The 24826-nt window shown below is 39.4% G+C and overlaps 1 protein-coding gene across 8 annotated transcripts in view; it reads right to left on the bottom strand.

The window, feature by feature from the left end:
- Window positions 1-19778, bottom strand: part of LOC125707606 (homeobox-containing protein 1-like) — a 28884-nt gene extending 9106 nt beyond the window's left edge. For 6 of the 8 annotated variants that reach the window (XM_048974857.1, XM_048974859.1, XM_048974856.1 and 3 more), the window contains exons 1-3: window positions 19367-19777; window positions 2632-3174; window positions 433-518 (exon numbers count right to left, since the gene is read on the bottom strand). In XM_048974857.1, coding sequence (XP_048830814.1) covers window positions 433-518; window positions 2632-3173 — 628 coding nt within the window. In that variant the 5' untranslated portion in view covers window position 3174; window positions 19367-19777. Of the gene's footprint in view, window positions 1-432; window positions 519-2631; window positions 3175-19366 lie in introns of all 8 variants that reach the window. The other 2 variants (XM_048974860.1, XM_048974858.1) reach the window with 1 other exon arrangement.
- Between the last annotated feature and the right edge of the window lie 5048 nt (window positions 19779-24826).

Consider the following 24826-nt stretch of genomic DNA (forward strand, 5'->3'; position numbering starts at 1 on the left):
CGCGTCCAATTAATCCGTACGCGCTCCCGTGTACACCCATGCCGAAAGGCACACGGAATGCAAGCACGGACGACGGGCGACTGCCTGTACCTGAAAAGCGAGGCGAAGACAATTGGGTGTGAAATTGTAAGAGTGCAGAGAGGGAGCTCATAATCAGAAGGTTGCTCTTTTTGATCCAGCCAGCGGCCCTCGGGGCTAACCTAAATTGCTTCAGCAAATATCCAAGTGTATAAATGGATAATGTGAAAATATGTGAGCCAAGTAAGCTGCCCTAGATAGTGCTGTCTGGTGAGCAAATAAAAACAATTCCTGTTGGGACCAGATTACCCAGACTTTTAGAAAAGTGGGACAAAGACGGGCAAACTAATTAAACTATATTATCCTTAAAGCGGGTGAAGCTGTAGAGAGGGCCACTCCATCTCGCACACACACCTGTGACCTGGGCCACGACCGCTTGGGAGATCCGACGATTGCCCAAGAAGGCTTTGATCTCCTCCTTGATGATGCTACTGTCCCTCCTGTGGGGGAAACAGGAGGAAAAAGGGGGGGGGAGATTAATACTAAAGAAACTGAAGTATTCTTTGATACGATCAAGACAAGTTGGGCCAATGTTCTCAAGACCTTTTTTCAGGCAGGGGTGACCTGGAGCCTCGCTTCGACTCAAGTCTTTTTTTGTCATTTTCCAAAAGATGAACAAGACAGAGACAAACGGCAGGTCGCCTCTCCATTTCCGAGACGGAATCCCCTGGTGCAGACCGCCGCTGGTGCAGACCGCCACTGGTGCAGACCGCCGCTGGTGCAGACTGCCACACCAATTTCTGCCATCATACTGCCACACGCACCTTGTGTGATGAACGCGCGTCACACACACCTCGATGTGCAACAACCTTTTTTGCTCAAAGTTTCAAATAAACAAATTTAATAAATAAATGGATAAATAAGCAGGCAAGCTAGGCTCTCTCATTTACATTTATATTGATTTTAATTAACAGCAGCCAGGCCTAAAAGTGTGCTTGCAAAATGCAGTCAAAATCTGACTTAAGTCTCTCCCCCCAACATAATCAAATCAATACCCTATGCATAAATGAGCCTGGGGTGTAAAGTGTCCTTGAAAAAAGAACAACTCTGCATTAAGAGACACCTCAGCTTGGTTTTTCTGGGACACTCAGATCAGCACCACACAAGCAGCAGAGCTTAATAAAATGACAACCCCAGAATCTTAGCCATGGTTTTCTTAACCTTCTATTAACTCTAGTCTCATCCACAACACTAGGGTTATATTCCTGTATGGGAGGACAGTACATATCTATACTGGAAAACAATGGAAACAATCCTTTATAGTGGAACTCACTATAGGTATCAGTTTTCATCGCCTTTTTTTCTAGAATAATTTTCATCATTTCTGAGCTCTGTGTGGTAAAGAATCTAAACGCATTAGGCAAAATGATTTATTTTACTTTGTACCGAAATTGTAGCATTTTAATAACTTTTGAAGATAAATGTTTAAAATGAGATCAGGGACGGATTTGTTTTGCATGTGCGATGCTGCATTTTTTGTACAACGAAATTTAAATGCAGCCAAAATACATCTATGTACAAAAGTTGCAGCAACAATGTAAACGTCTCCCTGTCTGCCTCCCCACCAGGGAGCTTCGCTTTGCTCCAGAACTGTGGGTACCTGAGTTGCTGTGTGACTGTGGGTAACAGCTGCCATCTGGTGTCACGAAAAGGAGAGAACTGTCCAATTAATTATAAAAGAAGGGGACCAAAAAGTAGCTGGGTACAGGATGGAGGCCAATCAGAGAGCAAGAAACTTTAACCTTCTGTTCAGTTCCAACTACGATTTTATGAACACTGAAAATAATCTGATGGCAGACACAAAACGGCATTTAAATATACAGAAAAAAAGCTTTAATGTACATAAATTAATATAAATAAAATATGATCACAGAAAGTTTATCAAATAGAATTTTCTATATTACATTTGACCAGTGGTCAAATAATCATATCTTGTCAACTGCTCCTAGAAAAAAAACATTCATAAGTACCACAAATGCAATAATGTATTATGGTTCAGAGAAATACAATATAGTTCAGTGTCACTGTCCCAGCAATGGTAATGAATTTATTAGAAGATTTATGTGTTATATTTTTGTGAAACGCTCTTTCATCATAAATACTATATTTGAGCTCTAGGAGACAAAGAAACTGTGGATATGAACATCACTTCACGACACATCAGATCACATCCCATCCATCCATCCATCCATCCATCCATCCATCCAGTGCAGGGTCAGGAAGCACAGGACACAAGGCATAAGACATTCTGGCTGCGATGCCAATCCATCACAGGATACACCCACAAACAACAGGTTTAGAAGGGAATCTCCTAACCACAGGTTTTTGGACTGTGGGAGAAACCTCAAGTTTGCTTGGAGTAAATTTACAGGATTACAGGGGGAGCATCCTAACTCCTCACTTATGGGGTCGAGATCAGGAATCAAACCCATAACCTTGTAGGTGAAAAGGGGTTAATGTCATCACACTTCCAATTCAATGATCAACAAATGGCAATTAGCACGTTCTCTGTTAGCGAACGCTTTGATTTCGTCCCGCATCCTTCACACTTACCTCATGAGCTCCTCCACTTTGTCGTCGATGTCCAGCTCCTCCTCTGTGGCCTCAAAGCCGTAGCCCCGTGCCGCTGCACTGTTGACCGGATAGCGAGGAGGGGACAGCTTCCCGTTGGGGACCGCAGAGAGGGCTTCGCGGCCGTTCTGCGTCACCACGGCGAGGGAGACGGCGGCCGGGGCCGGCGGCGGAGGTGGCGAGGTGTCGTAGCTATTGCTGGGTGAAGGGGAGAGGCTGCCGGCGCTGCCACGGTACTGCGTCTGCGTCGCTGCGGTGGCGGTGGAGGAAGATGCCGGTGTGTTATTTGAGGATGGGGTGGCAGACGAGGTGGAGGCAGTGTTGCTGGCTGCTGAGGCACCCCCGCCTCCGCCCCCTCCATAGGCGGGCCGCCGGCCAAACTTCTCCCCATGCTCGCGGTCCAGCCGGTCCAGGGTATCGAGCGCGTGCAGGATCTCCTGCTTGGTCATACCGGTCCGCCGCAGCCGCTGCAGCAGGTCGATCTGCTCGATGGTGAAGCGTGGCTCGTCCGTGTAGTGTGACATTCTGGGTACAAAGAAAGGAGAGAAAAGGAGGGGTATGCATTTATTAAGCTGAACCGCCAAAGACGTTTTAACAGCTTGGCCGTCCATCGACCTCACGGATCTCAGCGCTGCAAGTGCTATGGCGATTCCTCCTCTGCTGTACCATCCAACGTTCATATCGTTATTCGTTTACCTGGTTTTAATACCTATTAACTTCCATTTGTTTTATAATCTTATCAGATCCCATGGCAGGTGGTCATTACTGGAGAGCTGATCCAAGTAATTTAGGGCAGAGGCGAGCATTAAACGAGACCATTTTGGTTTCCTTTACAGAGGTAAGACTGACAATCTAAATATAACAGCACTACAGTAGAGAGGCAAGGCTGTAATATTGTCAGTTTTTCTCGCGTTACTAGAAGAACTGACAAAAACAGGAGCAAGACATGGCATTTTTGTGCCTGCAGATGTAGACACAGCGTCAGTGTCGAGAGAGCGTCCGCCACCCTGGTGAGCTGTGACACCTCCAGGCACTAGCAGTACAGAGACACTTCGGCAAGAGGTTTCCACACCAGCTCTGAACCGAGTTCAGGCACTGGTAGCCTCAGTAACTTTCTGCACTTCTCTTTCTTAGGAAGATTTGAAAAAAGTCATTTCTGTCCAGAGCCTACTGGAGATCTACCCACTTGATCATTAGCTATTTTTGGAAGGCACCAATTGTGATGGACTGGCATCCTTTCCAGGGTGTTCCTCACATTATGCACTGGGTTTCCTGGGATAGACCCAAGACGCAGTACGATCCATCTCTGGATAGAAAGCACCAAAATCTAGGGGTGTAACGGTATACAAAAATCATTGTTGGGAACATACCTCGGTTTTGAAGTCATGGTTCGAAACATTTCCGGTACAGCGGGAGTAAAAGAAACAAAGCATAAAATGCTTTATTTATTAAACAATGGTTTACTGAACAAAGTATGACTGTCTTAAAAAACTGTCAATTTTGCTGCAACCTACTAACAAAAAAATGGAATTTACTTAAAAGTAAATAAAAATAAATATCCATTATGGTGCACATTCAGAAAATTAACTGCACCTGATCTCTACTGTATTCACATAAACACTTTTCAGCTTCATATTCAAATTGTGCAACAAAAATATTGTCTCAGAAATACAAAGCATAACAGAATAAATATCCATCATGGTGCAGCATAAAAAATACCTGCGCTGTACTTGGATTCACATTAAGAGCATGCAGCATCCCGATAGCATGTACGCGCGCATGCGTAATGGCGCGGATTCATCCGCCCCTTCCCGAATGCTGCTTTGGAGAAACATACAAACACACGATGGAACCGAAGGACCCAACCGAAAATTTTTCGTATGATTATATGTACTATTACGCTCCTACCAAAGACGAATGGAAATGTGGGGAAACTCAGTGATATATACCTTCAAGCACATGTCTGTGGTCATGTGAACTTCCAACAATTTCAAAAAAGCATTTTGGCCACCAAACATGCAGCCTCCCCCCCCCCCAACATAATTTTTTTATATAGCTGACATTTACAGCAACAGCCACCAGTCTTGAACGGCCATTACAGGTCCAGCCCACATGCCTGTTAGGAAGAAAACGTGACAATCACATTAAAATATACTGATAGGGTATCTGTGGAATTGGCCTTCATTTCATCATGTGTTTTGATGATAATCTTGTTTCATAAGGAAATGAGACCTTAGCCTTTGGCCCCAGGACCCATATTTTTTTTCTACCATCAACGAGGGAACAGACCAGTTGTTCCATATAGTGGAAGAGCTGCAGGCAAAGACACAAAATGGATTTATCTTTCAATTTGTAAAAGGCTTTTATTATAGCGAGAGAGTGAGAGTGAGTGAGAGAGTGCGCGGGTGTGTGTGTGTGTGTGTGTGTGTGTGCGCGCGTGAGAGAGAGAGAGAGCAGGAGGGTAGAAGAGTGGGTGAGCAAGCAGCAGACTCTTGAGGGAAAACTGCCAAGAAAAATTTCCATCTGAAGGAGCCAATCTCCTTAAAAAAAAATAAAAGGCAGAAGATGACTCACAGAGCACCAGCGATGCATTTGACAATGGAGTATATAGGAATCGGCTCAATGAACGATCACACGGCGAAGCCAGACGTGGGTCCCAAACGCTGCAGACAGCACACACATCAATGCATTGGTTATTATTAAACTTTTGATAAAGGCATATGGAGCGTCTCCACACACAAGGCATCCAAGTGCTCCAGTACAGAGGGAGAACATTACTTAGTATCTAAACGATGGGAAAAAGTACAGTAAATCAACCCCAGTTCACTTTTTACTCTTTGTGTTCTGAAACGTATCAAGAGCTAGACTCATTTGTTATAGTTTGTTCCAGAATGCTTCAAGGTTGGAAGCCATTTAAACTTATTTTGATGTGGATAATCTTCATTGGGGGGGGGGGGGGGGGGGGTTCCCACTGTGACATTTCAAGGTTATTTCCATTATCCGCTATTCAGGATTCCACTAGTATGGTCAGAGTAACCAGTCTGTCCGCAGCCTGACAGTCAAAAAAACTTAAAATATTTGCATTTCTCTGGAAACCACTAACCATCAGCCAGGCAGACTACTTCCAAGAACTGCCATTTGTAGACAACCGAACGAGTGAAGAGGCAGGGCAACGTTCAGGATAAAGCTGGGTTACTGCGGAAGGGGGTGTGAAGCATGTGTACTGCTTCACTGCCATTCATTAATGGTTGCATATGGAAAGTTGGGACAGTATACATTAACGATTTCCAATGTTGGATTCAGCAGGACCGAAACCTTCCTGGAGAAACATCACAGTCATTATTTACTCAAACTAAGAGGAATAGAATTATTCATAGGGCAAAGGAAAGCAAACAAACATACTGAAATGTACTTCACTTCAGTTATATTCCAAACCAATATACTGGCCAATAAAAGCTGAACAAAAGAATGTCAGCACTGTAACTGAACATACCAGTTTCCAGCCTGCTGCTATAATTGATTGATATAGCAGAACAGTAAGAACATGCACATTTCCAGCCGGCTGGGTAACAAATTAAAAAACAATTGATTACGGGGCTACACGCTACAATATTCTCGTATGGATTTTATTGCTGGTATCGTGTCTATTTCATCTCTTCCAAAGGTGTTAAGCGAGACTGCAAAATATCATTCAGACATATCTGGTGCAAATAATTAACCTGCACCAGTGCATGCGAGTGTAAAAAAAGTGTCTTGAACCCTGCATGGTGCAACTTCAGCACGCTACTAGTGCAAAGGGGGCAGAAAACTGTGCAAAAGAACATTTGTTCCAAAAACCACTGCCTAATTTTATTTGTAGTGTTTTGTGAAAACAACCCAAATGCCATCCTATTATTTTGACATGGGTTTGAATGAGCTTTAAATTTAATTTAAGTACATATTAAAGATGGACAGACAGTAGGAAAATGTGCCTTATTATCACAGAATGAAACCTCCTAAATTCAGCCCCAGGGGAGGCAAAAAAAATCCACTGAGGTACCACTGTAGCATCGTTAAGCAGTAATTGGGCAATACTGACGGCACCTTCAGATATACCGTTAACACCAAAATAATGCTGAATAAAACACGTATAAAATCAACATATCAGAAATGCTCCGGTAGCTGAACATGTACAATGACAAAGAAAATAAAATAAATGCCATCTGGGTGAGCTCCTAACAGCTTGAACATTTTAATGGAACTTGAAACATGCTCCAATGAGGTATAATGTATAATTTTCTAATCAAAACCAAGTGTTAAGTCACATGCACAACAGTTGTTTAAAGTTGTTCAATATTTTGGTTAAATTCAAAAGTCTAAATTAATCGAAAGTAAGCTACTTCAACAAAACTACACAGAGTTCCCTGCTCCTTCCATCATTAAGTGATGTATACCATCTGTTGTTGCAAATGTAAACACGTTTCCTCAAACTTAACTTTCCAACTTTACATTTAATCAGGTAGTACAACTCGCATTTATCATGGATACCAACTCAACTATCTTCTGCAAGATCTGCCAAGTGTAGTGAAACCACGAAGCCATGCATTGATTGCCCTGACATGTCTGCTAGTTTCCAAATTTCAACAAGAAACATCATAACATAAAAAAATTCTGACCTAAATCAACTTCATTGTATTAACATACAAGTTTCCAACCATTAAAAAAATATTATCTAGACATAAAATCACTTCGATAAAAATATTAATAACGTTTGTTAGGATTTCAGTACAGCCAATACGCACGCCAAGACATTTTTGACAATTCTTTGACTCCAACCTTGTAGGAACAGTCTGGGGAAGGCCCTTTTCTGTTCCAGCATGACAGTGCCCCAGTGCACGATGCAACGTCCATAAAGAAGTGGTTGGATGAGTTTGGTGTTGAAGAACTGACCTCAACCTCATCGAACATCTTTGGGATGAACTAGAACAGAGGCTGTGAGTCAGGTCTCCATGTCCAACATCAAAGTCTGACCTCACAAACGCTCTTCTGGATGAATAGGCAGAAATTCCCACAGACACACTCCTAAATCTTGTGGAAAGTCTTCCCAGAAGAGCGGCAGCTGCAACAGGGGGGGGGATCAACTCCATATTGATGCTGAAACTGATTTACAATAGGAATGTATACAAGTTCCTGTGGGTGTAATGGTCAGGTGTGCCAATACTTTTGTCCATAGAGAGCAGCTCTCGCCTTACTTAAAATAAACCTGCATACAGGCCTATCCATTCAGTCTACCCTAAATGGCAAGGCTTTCTAGACAACCATCAACCTGGGGACTACCGGCCCTCCCTTTTGACAGATAAGAGAATGACATTTGAAACTTAGGATACAAAGCCAGGAATGGAACTAGACAGAAGACATGACAATTAAAAACAGGTAAGGCAGTTTTTTTTTTTTTTTTTTTACACTTTATTTGCCGTTTTTAAGACTATGTAAAGCAGAGGTAGGGTGCTGCTGACATGTTGCAGTCCCTGAACCGAGTGAGAAAAGACTTGTGTCGATTCTTCCCAAGGATCAGAGCTTTCAAAATAATGTATTTGACCAAAGTCTCCAAAATGCTCATGGCAAGGAAAACACACGTATGTATGTTAGTGCAAGTTTGTTTATAATTAGAGTTTACCCATGAAAGAAAAACTTTTGGAAATTAAGATTCTGTTTGGTTAGCATCTCATTACTGTAAGGATTTAAACTAACACTTCTGTGAAAGTTGGGTAGGTGTTATAATGGTTTATTTTGGCAAGGTCCAACCGCTGGTGCCATTTTCAAATAGGAGGCGCAGGTGAAAGGCCTACAAAAAAAGAAAGAAAATACGGCAACCCCATAGCCCCACCCCCACTATAAAGGATAGAAAATGGGTAAATATGCACAGCTAATTATACAGGACAGTTTTACACCAATAGGAAAAAAAAGCATGCAGGTCAAGCATTAGATGCTTTAAGAAATATAGCTCTGACATTAAACGAGAGGTACAATTATTAATATTACAAAGACTTGTAATATGTGCAATCTGTAAATCGTGTTTCTTAATTATTTAAAGAATAGTTGTAGAAATAGAATACAGGCAGTCCCCAGGTTAAGAACTCGACATTGACCAATATGGATTTTTCAATGGCTGATGCTGCTGCCGATTCTCTTGGGTGGTGAGGCAGGCTGATGGCCGATATTGGGCTGATGTTTTTTTTAAGTAGAAAAATAGTAAAAGGTCAATAAAACTGTCTCTTTAAAATATTTAACATTAACAACATACAAAAACAATAAATTGAATATTAATCACACGTTATAGATGTGCATGGAGCATTTTAAAAGTAATAGATAATAAAAACAATTATTTAACCACAACCAGTGCATTTCATATTTCAATTTATGAGAAAAGTAATAAAACAATATTGTTCAAAATTGAGATAGTTTTGGCTTTGAGGTGATTTTATTCATCAGCTGAAACTGATTTAAGGAAGGGGAGGTTAGAACTCTTACATTTGGTGATCATGCAGGTTCACTACTGTAGGTGCCGATAAACCACACAACAACAGTGACAAAGTTAGTGGTTCGCATGGTTGTGCGTCAATCAAGCGCAGCCACCACTATACTAGCCATGTAGTCTGATTAATCGGCTGATGCAGATTGCCATAAAATACTTGGAAATTTTTTATTTATTTTTTTTTAAATCAGGTGATTTTTCCAGATCAGTTAACTTATGGACAACTTGTCCTTACAAAAGGAATGCCATTTTTTTATAAAAAAAATTCGGGTTAAAAACAATGGTTCGTAATTATTATGTGATGTTCGTTGGCTCAAGGTACAGTACCGTATGTAGTTACATTATTATTATTATTATTATTATTATTGCATAAGTATAATTACGATGACATACTACATTATTTTTCCAACTTTCCTACAAATTAAACTTGGGGAATGAGTCTTGTTCGTAACCTGGGAACTCTCTGTACTGCCTATTTAATTAGATTTTTGCCTCCTACTTCAGGGAATCCGGACAAGCCAGTCCAGCTTGGAATTTTTAATTTGTCATTTTCTCCATTCCTAACTGGTTCAAGCTGATTGAAAGGTAACAGTAGTTCAAATAACCACTTTTACAACCAAGGTATGCAGAAGAGCATCTTTGAAAACTCAACACATCTCACCTTGAAGCAGATGGGCTACAGCAGCAGCAGACCACAGTGGGTACAACTCCAGTCAGCCAAGAACAGGAAACTGAGGCTATAGTGGGTATGGACAATGGAAGTTTGTAAAATCGTTGCGTGGTCAGATGAGTCTCAATTTTAGCTGCATCATTCAGATGGTAGGGTCATAATTTGGCATAAAGAACATGAAAGACTGGATCCATCATGCCCTGTACCAGCAATTCAAGCTGGTAGTGGCGGTGAAATGGTGTTGGGGATATTTTCTTGGCACACTTTGATTCTCTTACTAATCAACTTAGCACCTTTTAAATGTCATAGCCTACCCAAGTATTGATACTAACCATGTCCATCCCTTTATGATTAATCACTACTGTAGGTGCTGATAAACCACACAACAGTGACAAAGTTCGTGGTCCGCATGGTTGTGCGTCAATCACGTGCAGCCACCACTATAAATGTGATTAATCTAAGAAATAAATTCAGATATAATGAGTACTTAATCTACCATAGAAATTTCGTAAAATAAATAGACAAATAAATAAAAATACATGACATTAAATAAAATATAAACTTGCAGGCATAGGCCTACATAGTTGTTTTACTTTCAGTTTTGTACATTACATATTTGGGATAAGAACACAGACAATGTTTAAAAACAAAATGTTTTGTGAAAATCCGGAATAATGAAATGGCAAATTATAAATACATGGACACTGCATTAGTTTCGTGAAGCCTCTGATGTTTCGAGATCAAAAATTTGTGCTCTAATTTTAAACATGGTTCACAAGCTCCCAAGAGTTTGGATTTCGTTACAGTGCTTGTGAACATGGACCACAGTCTCTGAGGAATGTTTGCAGCCTCATCTTGAATGTGTACCATGAAGATTTAAGGCAGTTCTTAAGACAAAAAGGGGGTCCAACCCAGTAGTAGAAGGTGTACCTAATAAAGTGGCAAGTAAGTGTATATTTTATATCTAGTACATAAACACAATAAAATTTTCAGGATAAATAGCTTAACTTTGCTTGCATGCAAAGTTAAAACATAATATAATATGTGGATTTTTTTTTTGTTAAAACGGATACCAATTTTTCAACTTTATCAGACAATTTTAATCCACATAACTAAGCGCAGAAAATATGGTTGCACAATTATGGGGTCATCGGATTGTGAACCTTAGGTTTCCTTCGGTGTCACACATGTGGCAGTGTTACCCAATTAAAGTCACACAGGACACACTCCAGCACCTGGTGCACCAGGAGGTCGCATCCAGAGCGTTAAGCACCGTCGTTGACAAGAGCCACAGCATAGAGTGTAAAAACCAAAGAAAGCACTGAATGGGTAACAAGGAATATGTGACATCCCCCAAAAAGGCCATTTACATTCACACAATGCAGTGGAACCATGATTTCACACATCAGCACATTAAAACCTGCGGCTTATTATAAAAACAGGGCTCTGAGCAAACTCAGCATTGAGCAGAGTAATAATAAAAACATCGCATGAGAAGCCATACAGCATTCATGTTTTGTTTCAAACAGACATTATCGCACCCAATCTGAGAATAGAGGCAAACCAACAGCCTAACTTCTTCTTAAAAGGCAAATGATACAGCTAAGAGAAGAAGAAAAAAAGCAACCGAGTAAATAGGGGGTAAGTAAGTAAATAAATAGCAATTTCAGGCAGGCTGTCATGAAGCAGCCAGACTGGAAACCCATGGTATGTGGGTTCACAGCTTGTCTTCAGAAAAGGGGTGAGAACATCTGTGAACGGGAGATGAAACAGGCAGGGGGGGAAGGAAGCTGTGGAAGGAAGATTATGCATGTGGATGAGTGCAAAAAGGAAACATAATGTCAAATAACAGACGAGTAAAGCAGGGAAGTAAATGCAAAGGGGGAGAGTTGTTTCTGTCCTCGGCTCTTCTAAACCACCTTGTCGTGACACGTTTTGTGGACAAAGGGTGTCGGCCTGACATTCTAATCAGTGCTCCCCTTTCAGACCAGCTTAGGTGAGACTGTCTCAGAAGGCTGAACACAGGTAAATCGAGCCAAGCTTTCACGCTAAAAGGTTTTGCACGTCATAAAACATCCAGAGTAAAATGGTTCAAGGAATTGTATACACACACAAACACGTTCAAATCTACAAATATAGACTTAGTTAAGAAACCAGATGACTAAGACAAGAACTGCACACTTGTGTAGGTCACAACGCTGGCTTTCCCGTTGACAAATAAAGGGAATAACTTTCCATGACATTAAGATTATGTTTAAACCTGACAATTCCAGGTTACGATTCCTAACAGAGGCAGTGGAACAGAAAAATTCCACGTGTAAGCAATGATATCCACAGAAAACCAAAGCAAATGTGCTTCAAACATCTCTGATTTGAACTGTGATGCAGTTATTTTCCATTGATTAAGGTTTGTGTGTTACTTCTGCTTGGGGAGCGGGAAAAAAGTGCCCTACCGTGTCAAATTCTCATCAGAACAAACGAGCTTCCGAAAATACTTCCTATCACCAAAAATGACCCAGCCTGCACTGCCTAGCAACAACAAATCTGTGTACAAAATGACAAGGTTGCGTGAAAGTCCAAAACTTGACACTGAGGAAATCCTGCTTAATAATTTTTGGATTGTGTAACTAAACAATTGAAATCACTTACACTTGATTGTGTCATAGGTAAAGCTAATTTTATGGCATGTTTCTTTTCTTCAATCATTCTTGCCAAAATAGGGCCATAAAATCCCGTCCGTTGGCCCTTTACCATATTAAATCAGGGACTATTCTGCAGTCCATCCTACAGAGCATACAGTCTGTACAGGTTTGTCAGGACATCAGTCAATTTCAGGCCACTCGACCCAAAAAAATGACACACAAATAGAAAGGCAGCAACATTGAATGACACAGAGATAAACACTAGGTACAGTTTAAAATAATAGTAACAGAGCTGGTCAATTAAAAAGCAACTCAACCCATAGTTTCACTCTGTCTCAATGTGTAACAAGGTGAAAAAATACATTAAGTGGCAAGAGATATATTAATACATTGATTAGCACAGTTAAGTAGCCTAAATGTTATATATCTAAATATTACTTATTGATAACCTATTATTGTAAGCTTTGGTTGTCAATTATCTTAATACAAGATGAGGTAGGAAATTTCCACACCTATACAAAAAAGTGTGTGATCTTCAAACTGCAATAATACCTGCGTAATCTGGGCCAGTAACCAACCTTGAACAAGTGTCCCAACGGAAAGCTTAAAGAAACTGCATCAAATGGCATTTTCATCGCATCTCCCATTCCCTTGGTTATTCATGACCTCCATATTTCCCCGCACAATATCAGCCATGGAAAATTAAAATCTATAAAGCCTCTTGACAGCTGCCTGTCAATCTCTTAAAAATTCTTCATAAAATATTTAAAACATACGTGTTCCATGCATGTTGTTCTTTGCGAATCCAAGTGCTGTGATTATGTACTGGCATAAAAATTTAACACATGAAACGAAGCGAATGGTGCGATATTTAGTTCATAACTGATTTTAAGATCGGGGTTTTTAATTATGAAGTTTCAGAGCTCAAAAGTCTCAGAACCTAGAATCATAATAACAAAAGCGTGTGTCCTTTTAACCACGACATGACAGGCTCAGTCTCATTTATCCTAATGCTACTTCAATTAGCAAAAAAAGTATTTATTGAATTCCCCTTTTCTGAAATGCAGGGTGACAAAACAAAACTGGCTATATTTTACACTGGTAAATACTTATCTATGCATATTATACAAATACACACATTTGTATTGTCACATATTTCACCGTAATGGCACATATTGTTATCCCCTTATATGAGCAGCACATATGAATGTTTCCTTTCCTTAACAAGGAGCAGGACGGGCCCAGACGTCTTTTGCTGTCTGGTCATTCCAGGGAGATGGGCTGGCTTGCCAATATTATAATGTCCCTGAAGATTACATTTTCTAAGTTGAGCTGCGACTTTGCATATCCTAGCCAGACCACAGAGAAAAACTGCACAGACACTGGTGAGAGCTGTCTAGAGAGTAATATATAAAGTGGTGAAGTCTAACGCACTGGCACACACCCTCTGAGAAGAGAATGTAACACAGTCACAGATTTTACATAAATATGTTCTTCTTCAGCTGCCTGACAGGCATTTCAAGCATTGCTTTAAATAACTTCAGGAACAAATACAGTTCTCAAAAGTGATGGTATTTAGACAATGAGTGCAAACACCTCATCACTTGTGCACCGGCGACTTTCCACGTTTCCGAGACTCATAGCAAAATACCCAATGAAGCCGTTTTGCAGTGTGCTTCATGATCCGACAACTACCTTCCGGCGAACAGCTGTCATCTGGAACTAAAAATGTAAAGGCACCTCTAGTAAACTTGCTGTAACTGATAGATTTAAGTGAAACATTATAAACTACACACACAGACTGTATATTATATATAATAGCAGTCAGAACACCGAGTCCGGATCCTCATCAAGGGCCATGGGTCTAGCTACTGAAAAGAAGAAAAAAACACATTGTACTTTACTGCAGCCAACAATCAAAACACGACCTAAAACATGCACATTACTGAGGTCCTGCAAAGTGGCCGGTACTACATGAAATACAAAACACTGCTTTCAAAGGACTCAGGTGTAAAAAAAAAAAAAACCTTTATTGCTTCCATTGCAAGGAAAATGATGCCTGATTCAGTCAAACTGTGAGTAACGTAAAGGCACAGAGTTTATATTGAAAGGACAGTGCCCAAAGAGCATCGGGAGCTATACAAAATGAGACAGTTCTTTCTCATGCTGCATGATTAATGGGAATGTCGAAACAAATACAAACAAATAGCAATGCTTTCAGCTAGGCAGATCCATTATGGGCTTCACATAATTCTGATCTGTGTCAGCTGGTGTTTTCAGCTTCCTTCCAACCATCTAATTTGGTTTAAATGTACTTGTAATAATTATATTTTTAAATCAAAATGTCAGAAATATTTTATATTGTCAAATTTAACATGCAAAACATAATTAATATAGTCTCTTACATGCAAGAACCAGGCTTAGTTGTTATTCAGAACGGTCGTTTGATTTTAAACATTTAACATTTTTACAAAATCTACTAGATACAACAAGGGTTCAACATAGCAATGAACTTGGTCCATATTCAGACCTTTTTTTTAAATTTCTATTTATGCAGAAACTCCCTTGTCCAAAGCAATGGAAGTGAGGAAAGTCTGGGTCAGACAGCAGTGCCAGCCAGCATTCCTCGAGTGGTTGGGGTTAAGGGCCTTGCTTGAGGAGCTAATAGTGATATGATTACTCTGTCAGCCACAGAACTCAAACTCACGACCTTCGGTGGCCTGTACTACGAAGCGGGTTTCTGGCTTATCTGGGTAACTAGTCGGATTTAAGGTACCACAGTTTAAATGGACTTCATATTCGTTCACTTACATTTTGCCCAGACTACCTTAAATCCGACAAGTTACCCCGATAAGCCAGTGACCCCGCTTTGCGGTACAGGCCACTGGACTCAGACATATATCCCAATAACCACAGTTCCCCGTTTAAAGTGCTGCCTGAAATGTTGTCACTTGTGATGACCTGCAGGAACTTTATAACATACTCTGATCCGTTTCAGAGAAATATTACCAAGGGCATTTAATAAACTGATTATAGTGGGGGCGAAAAAACAGGTCACATGAGACATATCTACTTCTGCATTATATTATCATAAGTCTTAATCATCCAATAAATCAAAAGTGCACATAAATACAAAAACATCTTTCCACGTTGTGTTTTTCAGTTATAAAAACAGAACATTGTCCTTACAAATCAGTGCCATGAAGTATGAACTGAAACAAGGACGCATTGCTATCTTAACATATATGGATGGCAAATAACACAAAGCAATCATAGATACGGACTGCAGAATCATTTACAAAGTGACTTTAACCCCTCGCATTTCAAACTACAAGGGTTTGCATTCAGCTACGTACTTGTTCTGGGCAACATAAGTAAACCTTATAACTATCCGTCTGCAATGCAGAGGGGTAGTTTAAAATGCTCAGTATAACCAACAAGTAGATATCGGACAAGGGAGGTGTTCAACCTAGTTTTGCCTCCAGATAAGTCATTTCCCCCTCAAATCTTGAAGTTTGAATATTCCCAACGGTACACACATTTAAATGTAATGCAGCTCTTCTAAAAGGCAGAGATAATAAAAAAACAGGTTATCCTTATATGCAGTTAAGACAGCTGCATATGGCACAGACATTCAAGTCCCCACCCAACAAACAAAGCTTTGAAGTATTCAGGTCAGCTCCACTTATGTCTCCGGCAAGGGTGACAACTGCAGCTGCAACTGCATTTATCATTTTCCCATAGCCTTGATCTAAACAGAAACAACACTTCTGATTACCATTTCTGTTTCCAACAGAAAACATGAATGGAAATAGAAAAGAAATTAAAATGCAGCATTTCTATGAAAATGAAAACCTTTTAGCACAAACCAGTTGTGCAGATTTTAAGCAACATTGCAGTATTTATGCGGTATTTGCTAATAATATTATGTTGCATACATTGTAGAATACCAGTTTTATTGCACTGGTCAGCAACTGCAAGAATCATTGTGATTTACAATATCGTCACTTTAGTCCATCTTTATAGACTTTAGCCTTCCTCTTACCATGTTTGCTATTGATTTGTTTCAATAACAATCCGACCAGCCATTACAACTCTGGGATATCTTTTTTTTTTCCTGTCCACATAAACTTGCATCAACAACAGAAGAGGTCACACAATGACACCCCTAAGTTAAAGAAATAAGGTGAGAGATAAAGTACTACTAAAGTACCGCCACTTACGAAAGGATATAGAAGTGAATTTTAAATTGTGAAGCATTTCCATGCAGTACTGTATTCAATATACATTCAATACAATATACATCGCATCTACAATGGTTGCAGCTAGGAATTGGTCATCCCAAAGACCGTAGGACAGCACAGAGAAATAAGGATTTTTATTCAGTATGGTGCTATAGCATACCTAGATGTCTTCAAACAGAGCATTTACACCAACAATGCAATTCAATAACACTTAAAAAAAACAGAAGAGCAACAACAGAAGAGTAAAAATCAAAATTCACTAAATACCTCTGCTGGAATATAAAGTATCTGCATGTAGATTGTATAAGAATACGTTAAATTACACTGTACGTGTATAAAGATGGACTGAAATGATATACATAAAATGAGAATGCATTCTTGCAAAACAAAGATATCCACATGCAGTTCACATGTGCAAACCATGAGGTTTAAGCACAGTTTCAAACACTTATTGCAATTAAGATCAGTCACTACGCATAATAGACATCCCATTTCTCCAAGGATGTTGGCAACTGGCCAGTAGTAAAATGGGCGGACTTTGTCTCTCACTTCAACCTCTGTGCATAATAATCAATTTAATTACAGTTATTATAATTCACCACTTGTGTTTATGCAGGGTATCTTGAAAAGCAGGTGCAGGTTTTGAGTTAAAAACTGCATCAAAAATACGTCCAAATATAACTGCGAAAGCAGACTTGAAGATACAAAATTCACAGTGATCTAAAACAAGGATTGAAATGTTAGAATAGAGAGATTCTGGGACCACATGCAAAGAATAGGCAAATGATATAACTGTAGAAAGAAATGCAGTATATACAAGTTGATCTTAACCATCTTTAAAAGATCATGTAGAAAGATTGGTTGTTTTTTGGCAGGTATTTTTGCCAATGGGAAAATATAGAAAATAAGTATGCAGATTTAGAGATAAATTAAAAAATAACAGCTGCCAATGGAAAATAACAAGGCTAAACATAAAAAACCTGGTTATCCTTAAGCAAACTCTGAAAAATGCCTCCTGTCCTATTACAGTTAGCTAATGGATTACTTGGTAAGAGTGGGGAAAGATTTTTTTAGCTCTCTAAAACCTCTGGGAGACATTCTTGAGCAGAAAATATATTTTGGAATTAAGTGAAAGTAGTACTATACATCTGATCAAAAACAGCATTTCCTGCAAAGTATAAAAAGTATAAGAATAATACTAGATGCTTAACAATAAAGTATCTTTTGAAAAAGAACTTCGGTTTCAGTTTTTCAGGTTAAACTTCAGCCTAGCCTTTACAGATTAACTGCAACTAGAGAATTTAAATTAATGATCACCGTTCAAGTTGGGACATCCAATAGTTAGTAGATGCGCAAGGCAAAGAACGAATACCCCATAACCCACACTCCAGATCAAAAACAAATGGGTCTTCATTTACTGGGTTCAGCCTCTATCCTGAAGTCAACATGGGTGCTGTGCGTTGTTCAAAAGATAAGTGCTACTTAGAAAAACAGAGTCCGCCCACACATCAACAAAGCACAGGTCTTCATCGAAAACATTTACCCTGGGATGCATTTAAAACTCGAGAGGCCGAAGCAACAGACTGGAGCTATTCAACGTAACGGTCACTTTTAAAGTGCTCCAGTAAGAGGGAGAGACAACAGTTTCCATGGGTAACTTTTAAATTAAAAAGAAGAAATGATGAGGATGAGGATGCGAGCCGCTTTTATCAGACTCTGCCGGCGCGGTATCCGCACAGTAATGTCATCCTTACGTCACTGCCTACACAAGCTAAACGGCTATCGGCAAGGCGGAACGCCCAAACTTACCAGTACTAGTTACACCTCACCGGCAGCCCGTTAATAACAATACGTCCCACTGACATGTAACTAACTCAATATTAAAATATAATCTTAATAGCAAAATAAACATTCGGAGCAAGCGGGCAAACAAACAGCTACCCTGACGTTAGGCTACGAGCTAATTGAAGACCTGGAGCTAACGCCCTCTGTGTCCTATTTGACTAGTTAGCTAGTCAGCTATATTTCCCATAGTATTTATTTCTCTGCTTTTCAGCAGTATTTGACGAAAAAAGAATACATGAAAGCAGAGTAACGTGATTACGGAGTTAACTCCATGAGCCCGTCTTTGCTGGGAAATATTTTGTATCAACTAGTCAGTCAGTCAGATACATATCTGCGCTCCAAGGACAGATGTGGCCACTGCCAACTACTCCACTAGCAGATAGTTAACTTGCGACCCCACCAGCTATTCGCGTCTAGTCCCCTCAATAGCGATGGTTAACAAGGCAAAAAAAAAAAAAAACACCTAGAGCCTCGCTAGCCAGTAACTTTGCCGACTTCAGCTGCAACACTTGGGACGCGAATGGGCGTAGAAGCAGCTTGTGTTCAGTTTTAACAGCCAAACCATAATGCAGTAGACAGCCGCAGACTTTGCATTTATCAACAACTGTTTTGATAGCTCGCGGGGTATGTGAGCAATCGGTTAATGTTATTATATCCCTCATTTAGCAAACGTGTATATTTTGCATTCGCCCCGTGCATGACATCTGCAAACGCAAACTGATAACTACCCGACCCAACTACTCTGGATATGTGAGCACAGATGTGGCTAACTAGTTAGCCACGTTAGCGACAAATTTCTTACCTTGGTCTGTGGATCTATGGCCTCCGTCCACCACACCATTTAATAACGGGATAATATATTAGTCCTAAAGTAAATCCGTTCGCGTAGTCCCGACACTGAACATGCGCCAACTGTTTTACAGCCTTGCCGCCTTCTTTTCGCCACCTAATTTGATTTCGCTTGGAGACGAGACTGACTTGCCTTTGTCTGTCTGACAGCAGCCATATTGACATTAACAGAAAATTGATCGCAGTTCCACGGGAATCGTAGTTCTTTTACGCAACAGGGAGCTCGGGGAGGGGGGCTGCTAAATTGTTTTCAAGGGGGGGTCATAGTCTCGGATAGGTCTCAAAAACACTACAAGTCCCGTGGACGCCGAAGGAAAACAGACACTTGGCCATGTTTGTTAGCATCACTCTCCGCTCCGGCCGCGAGCGCAGCTCGAGCGCTGACGTAATGGTCAGCCGCTGCGCGAGTATGGAGACATGGCAAAGACGGAAGCATGCATGCCAGGGGGCGAAAAGGGTAAACGTGGGACTGCGCTGTGCAGACATGTCTGCAGCTGTAAAAAAAACACACGCTTTGGACAAATCATTCATGTAGTTAATCAACCAGTTAGGTCTTTTTCTATACTTCTAAACGGTTTTAGATGTTTTTCCCCCCAGTGCAAGTCAATGCATCTCCTGATATGATAGAAATTTAACGCAAATGAATGCAAAGAAGAGTAAATTAACTGGAATTTTAGATTCTGTATCATTAAACCAATGCATAAAAACAATGCTGTTGAATAGATAACAATAGTTTATTAAATTAAACTGTGTACTTTTCTGCATGGCTGTACCTTTTACAGAGCTCATACTCGTTTCAATTGTGGATTCGGGCTGGAAAAAAAGGAACATGGTACATATTTTCAAAGAAAATTACTGTAAATGTGTCAGCAGTAGCAGCATATGCACACATGTAATTGTAATCTTGGCCCAGCTCTCCCCATTTAGCCTTCCATTTGTCCCTCCATCTCACTGAAGAAAAGGCTTCAGTTTATTGGCGAGGAGCCTCGACTTCATTCTGCCACCTGATGTAAAACTAGAAGTCATTTAATTTCTTCTAGTAATATTACCTGACTTATAACTGTTCATATTCCTTTAACAACCCTTCGATTTCATTCAGTGTTATAAATGACACCATATATTTTAAGAAGTAGCATGTAGTATTACATGTAGTACCATATATATATATATATATATATATATATATATATATATATATATATATATGTCTGTGTGTGTGTGTTCCTTAAACTTACATTTTCATACTCCATCTTCCATGTCCAGTCAGAGTAAGCCTGTAGGCTAACACAGTTTATTTTAAGGTACATACTACTGGCTCTCAGTTTGACTCACAACATGTTTTAAGCGTGTAGAAGGAAATCCACATTAAAACAGGGAGAACTTCACATACATAGTGCTATGGGTGAGAATCAACCCCACAGCACTTAAGATGAAACTTTAAAGTCTACAGTGGTACCCAATGAGCTATCATGCCACCTCATTTTATATCAATATGGCCATGTGATTTCTCCATAAATCTAGCTTCAAATGCGACCACAAGGGTAGGGAAGAATAGACCAATAAGACAGTTTTGTTGTTTGGCAGAAATTTATTTGACACTAATACATTTCCAATGTGCTTCTGAAAAAGCAAAACTTATTCTTTTTTTTTCCCCTTTACATTTTCAGGGTCGTCAGCTTTGGTCAGCTGGCTGGCGTGAGATTTTCAATTCGAGACAAGTCTGCATGCACATCTACATCTATGTAAGAGTTTTATTACCTTGTAAATAGTCTGTAGGATTTGCAAACTGACAGATGCTTTTGATGTTGCTAATTTTTGGTTTATAATGGAATAATATAGATTTACCATATGATTTCTTGCACGAGAGTGAGAGTCACACAGTGTGAGTGTCGTGCCAGATGTGTGAGAGTTGGCAACCCTGCATTTTAAGGGATATTGCCTTCCTTTGAATTCTTTTGAAAGTCTCTGTGACAATACATGTTATGGTGGAGCATGACAATGGACAGCATGATCCGCGTTGCGACTCTCAAACAAAGTTTTATTACACAAAACAGAACACAAAGAGAGAACCAGAAAAATAACGGAGAAGACACATGGGACAATGCCAGACAGGCACCGATCCTGACAGTACAAGCATATGATGGGAACAAAATGACGATGGATATGGTTATTAAAAATGAATGGCACTGCATAAATCTGCCTGCCTTCAAAACAGGAAGTGAGTGTCAAAATCGTCCCATCTTACACTCATTGCGCCACGTGGGAATGAGAGATATCACCTTCGAGATCAGGTGTGACACGTGGTTTGGCAGTAGATCTGAAGAAAGAAGAGCGTAATTAAAGTTTTTGTTCCGTGAGTTGATACAATGTTGTGTAGTGAAGGCTGCTTAATTTTAATTGTTCCTTATTCAATTTCTTAGCAAAAATAAAATAACATGGGAAAGGCGAATGATGGTGCCAAGTAGTACTGGGAACACTAGATGGTGCTAATTTGTTGGAGATTCTGCGGTCTTGATACATTTTTATATAATCATAAAATAAGGTGCCTTTCTTAAGTCAAAATTCTTATTTTCTCTTTGTATTAAAATTTGAATAGGAGTAGACAAATGCGGAATAAGTACAGAATGAATTTCCCCCCCATCTAATATTATTTAAAGCCATCATCCTTAGTATTTAAGTGTTTCAGGAATACAATTAGACATTTCAAATTTAAGGGAACTTCCTTACAAATGCCCATATAATTTAACAGTAATAGCATTTTGTGATGTAACGAAATTCTGGTGATGCTGTGTAATAACATAAGTTGATGTGCCCCTGTGTCAGGCACCAGCTTAACATTGTACATTTCTCTAATAAATTTTAGACCCTAGAATCAACAGATATTATTTCTTTCTCAAAAGTAGCAATAAACAACAACATACTATTGTTGATTTGGCAAAGTACATTGAATAGAATGTGATGGAAGAAAGACTGATCAAGAAAAAACAAAAAATATGCAAAAATGTACCCTAGATTGAGACTGGTATACTTTCACAGGAAATGTGAACACTGATAAATATCTCATCACACAGAATAATATGCATAAAATGCTTATTATTTTTTCAGCTGCAGAACTGGGATATAAATTCTGGCATGGTTCGAATAATGCTCTAATTCCAGGAGAAGTTTTGGATGTCTGATTAAATGTTTTATTAATTTCGATACTTATAAATAACCTATATAGGATCTGGTATCAAACACTGTAGCAATAACTGTCTGCTGTCCTCCCCCCCCCCCCCACCCCCCAAAAAAAAATAAAATAAAATAAAATAAAAGTGACATTCATTAACATTAGTTACCTTAAAGCTAATTCCAGTAATGAAAGGAAATGGAATGTTTTTAAAACATTCCTTTCACAGGCGTATACATTTGTTTTCATAATATTAGACATTTTATGCTTTTTTATGTTCTCGTGTGTCCCCAGACGACATTTAGAATTCAAATATACCAAAATATTCATTATTCATTCGCACATTTTAACCACATAGCATTACGAATCTACCGACATGCAGTATTTCAGCTTCCGTGACTTTATAGACTCTGATGAAAAACTGTCCTATAAACCACGGATAATTTCTTAAAACATTTATGATGAGAACATTAGCTCTCTCGAAGGGGAAAATGCTGAGAACCTGTGCTTCCTTAGCACTTTCAATTTGAGATTATTAGTAAATGCTGCAGATCAGAGTCAAGCCGTTACAGAATACATGTGTGGTTATTAGGACTGGGCAATGTTAATATCGACATCACATGGCATGTACATGCAGATTTCACCACAAGGACCACAATAGTCAGTTGGGCTGTTCTTAGGTTTGGGTGGTAATTAATTTTTATAGCATCCAGACATTATACCACAGTATACATGTTTATGGAAACACTATTGTGGCATTTTGGAATGGGATCAGGGTGTCCCAGAATACCCCTGTATTTTCATAATGCCACACAAGTCTGGTTGACTATCAGTAAGTTTCATTAAAACATTTTTGCTCTGTCATAGGAAACAAAACTTAGCAAACTCTGCGGTTTTAATAAGCATTCCATTTCAAGATTATCTAGTATAAGTTCAAAAAATCAGTGTAAAGTTTACCGCCACCACTTCTGCATGAGCTCCGAATGTCCAATGATAACAATTTTCACCTTTGCTGTATGACACACTTATGGACATTGTGGGGTGTTTGAGGGAAATTTAACAAACATGAATGAGGAGTGAGAACTGGTCACCTTCCCTTGTGTTGAAATACTTTGGCTACAGAAACGATATTGAGCAAAAACAAGTGATTTTTTTTTTGACACTACGTTGTCACCAATTCATTTGATAGACTTTATTGGTAGATAGAAGTTATATTCGGCTATAGTTTATAGTTTATATTGGACAAATATATATATAAACGTCCACTAAAATTTGAACATGAAGCAACCTGACAAAGGTTACACAAAACTGGTGTGCAGACTTGTTTAATGACCAACCTAGAAAGTCTACCAAGTTTAAAGATAAGTATTCTGATTTTATATAAAGTCAGGGTTGCCAGCTCTCATGCATCTGACGTGATGCTCATTCTTTCTTGCTCGTGCAAGAAATTTTACAGAAAATCTAATCTATTCCACTATAAACCTAAAATTATCTACTCCAAAAGCCTTGGGGTAGTTTGCAAATCTTACAGACTATTTACAAGGTAATAAAACTGTGACATACATGTAAACGTGTGTATGTGTGTGCAGACTTGTCTCGAATTGAAAATCTCAATCCAGCCTGCTCACCATAGTTGGCAACCCTGATAAAACGTGACTATGTATGTTTGCCGTATATACTGTTTGTCAGGTGTTGTAAAAGATAGTTTTCCATAGACTTTAGTTAGATAACCAGCCTTTTTTCTCTGGCTTTAGTAAAAGTAACAGATCTTATACACATTTTTCTGCATCCAGTGGTCTGTAAGACACAGTCTGTGCCTGAACAAAATATGTTGACCTGACTCAATAAAACCATTTATTTTCAAATATTTCAGTTCAGGGCTGTAAATTGTAAAAATGTAATTAAAATAAAAAAATGTTGCCCTTTACAGCTGCCCTGTTTCAGCCTTCTTTGCTAATTTATCTGGCATTGAAGTTTAGCTATAATTCCTGCAGTATTTGATCCTGCATTCAATGCTATAACCCTTTTATACACATTTGCAGGACAGACGGAGCGAGGGTGGTTTAATGCAATGGCACATTGGCAGTCTCATCAAGGCATGTAAACTGTTATGAAACACTGTTAATTTCCAATATACTGTATGTCTAGATTTCCTCATCAATATTCCACATACGCTGCATAACTTTCTTGACAACAAAACCCGCAAAGCAGTAGTCTTTAATCATGGGTGATGGCTTTCACAAA

This window comes from Brienomyrus brachyistius, chromosome 14, assembly GCF_023856365.1.
Source record: "Brienomyrus brachyistius isolate T26 chromosome 14, BBRACH_0.4, whole genome shotgun sequence".
Lineage (NCBI taxonomy): Eukaryota > Metazoa > Chordata > Actinopteri > Osteoglossiformes > Mormyridae > Brienomyrus > Brienomyrus brachyistius.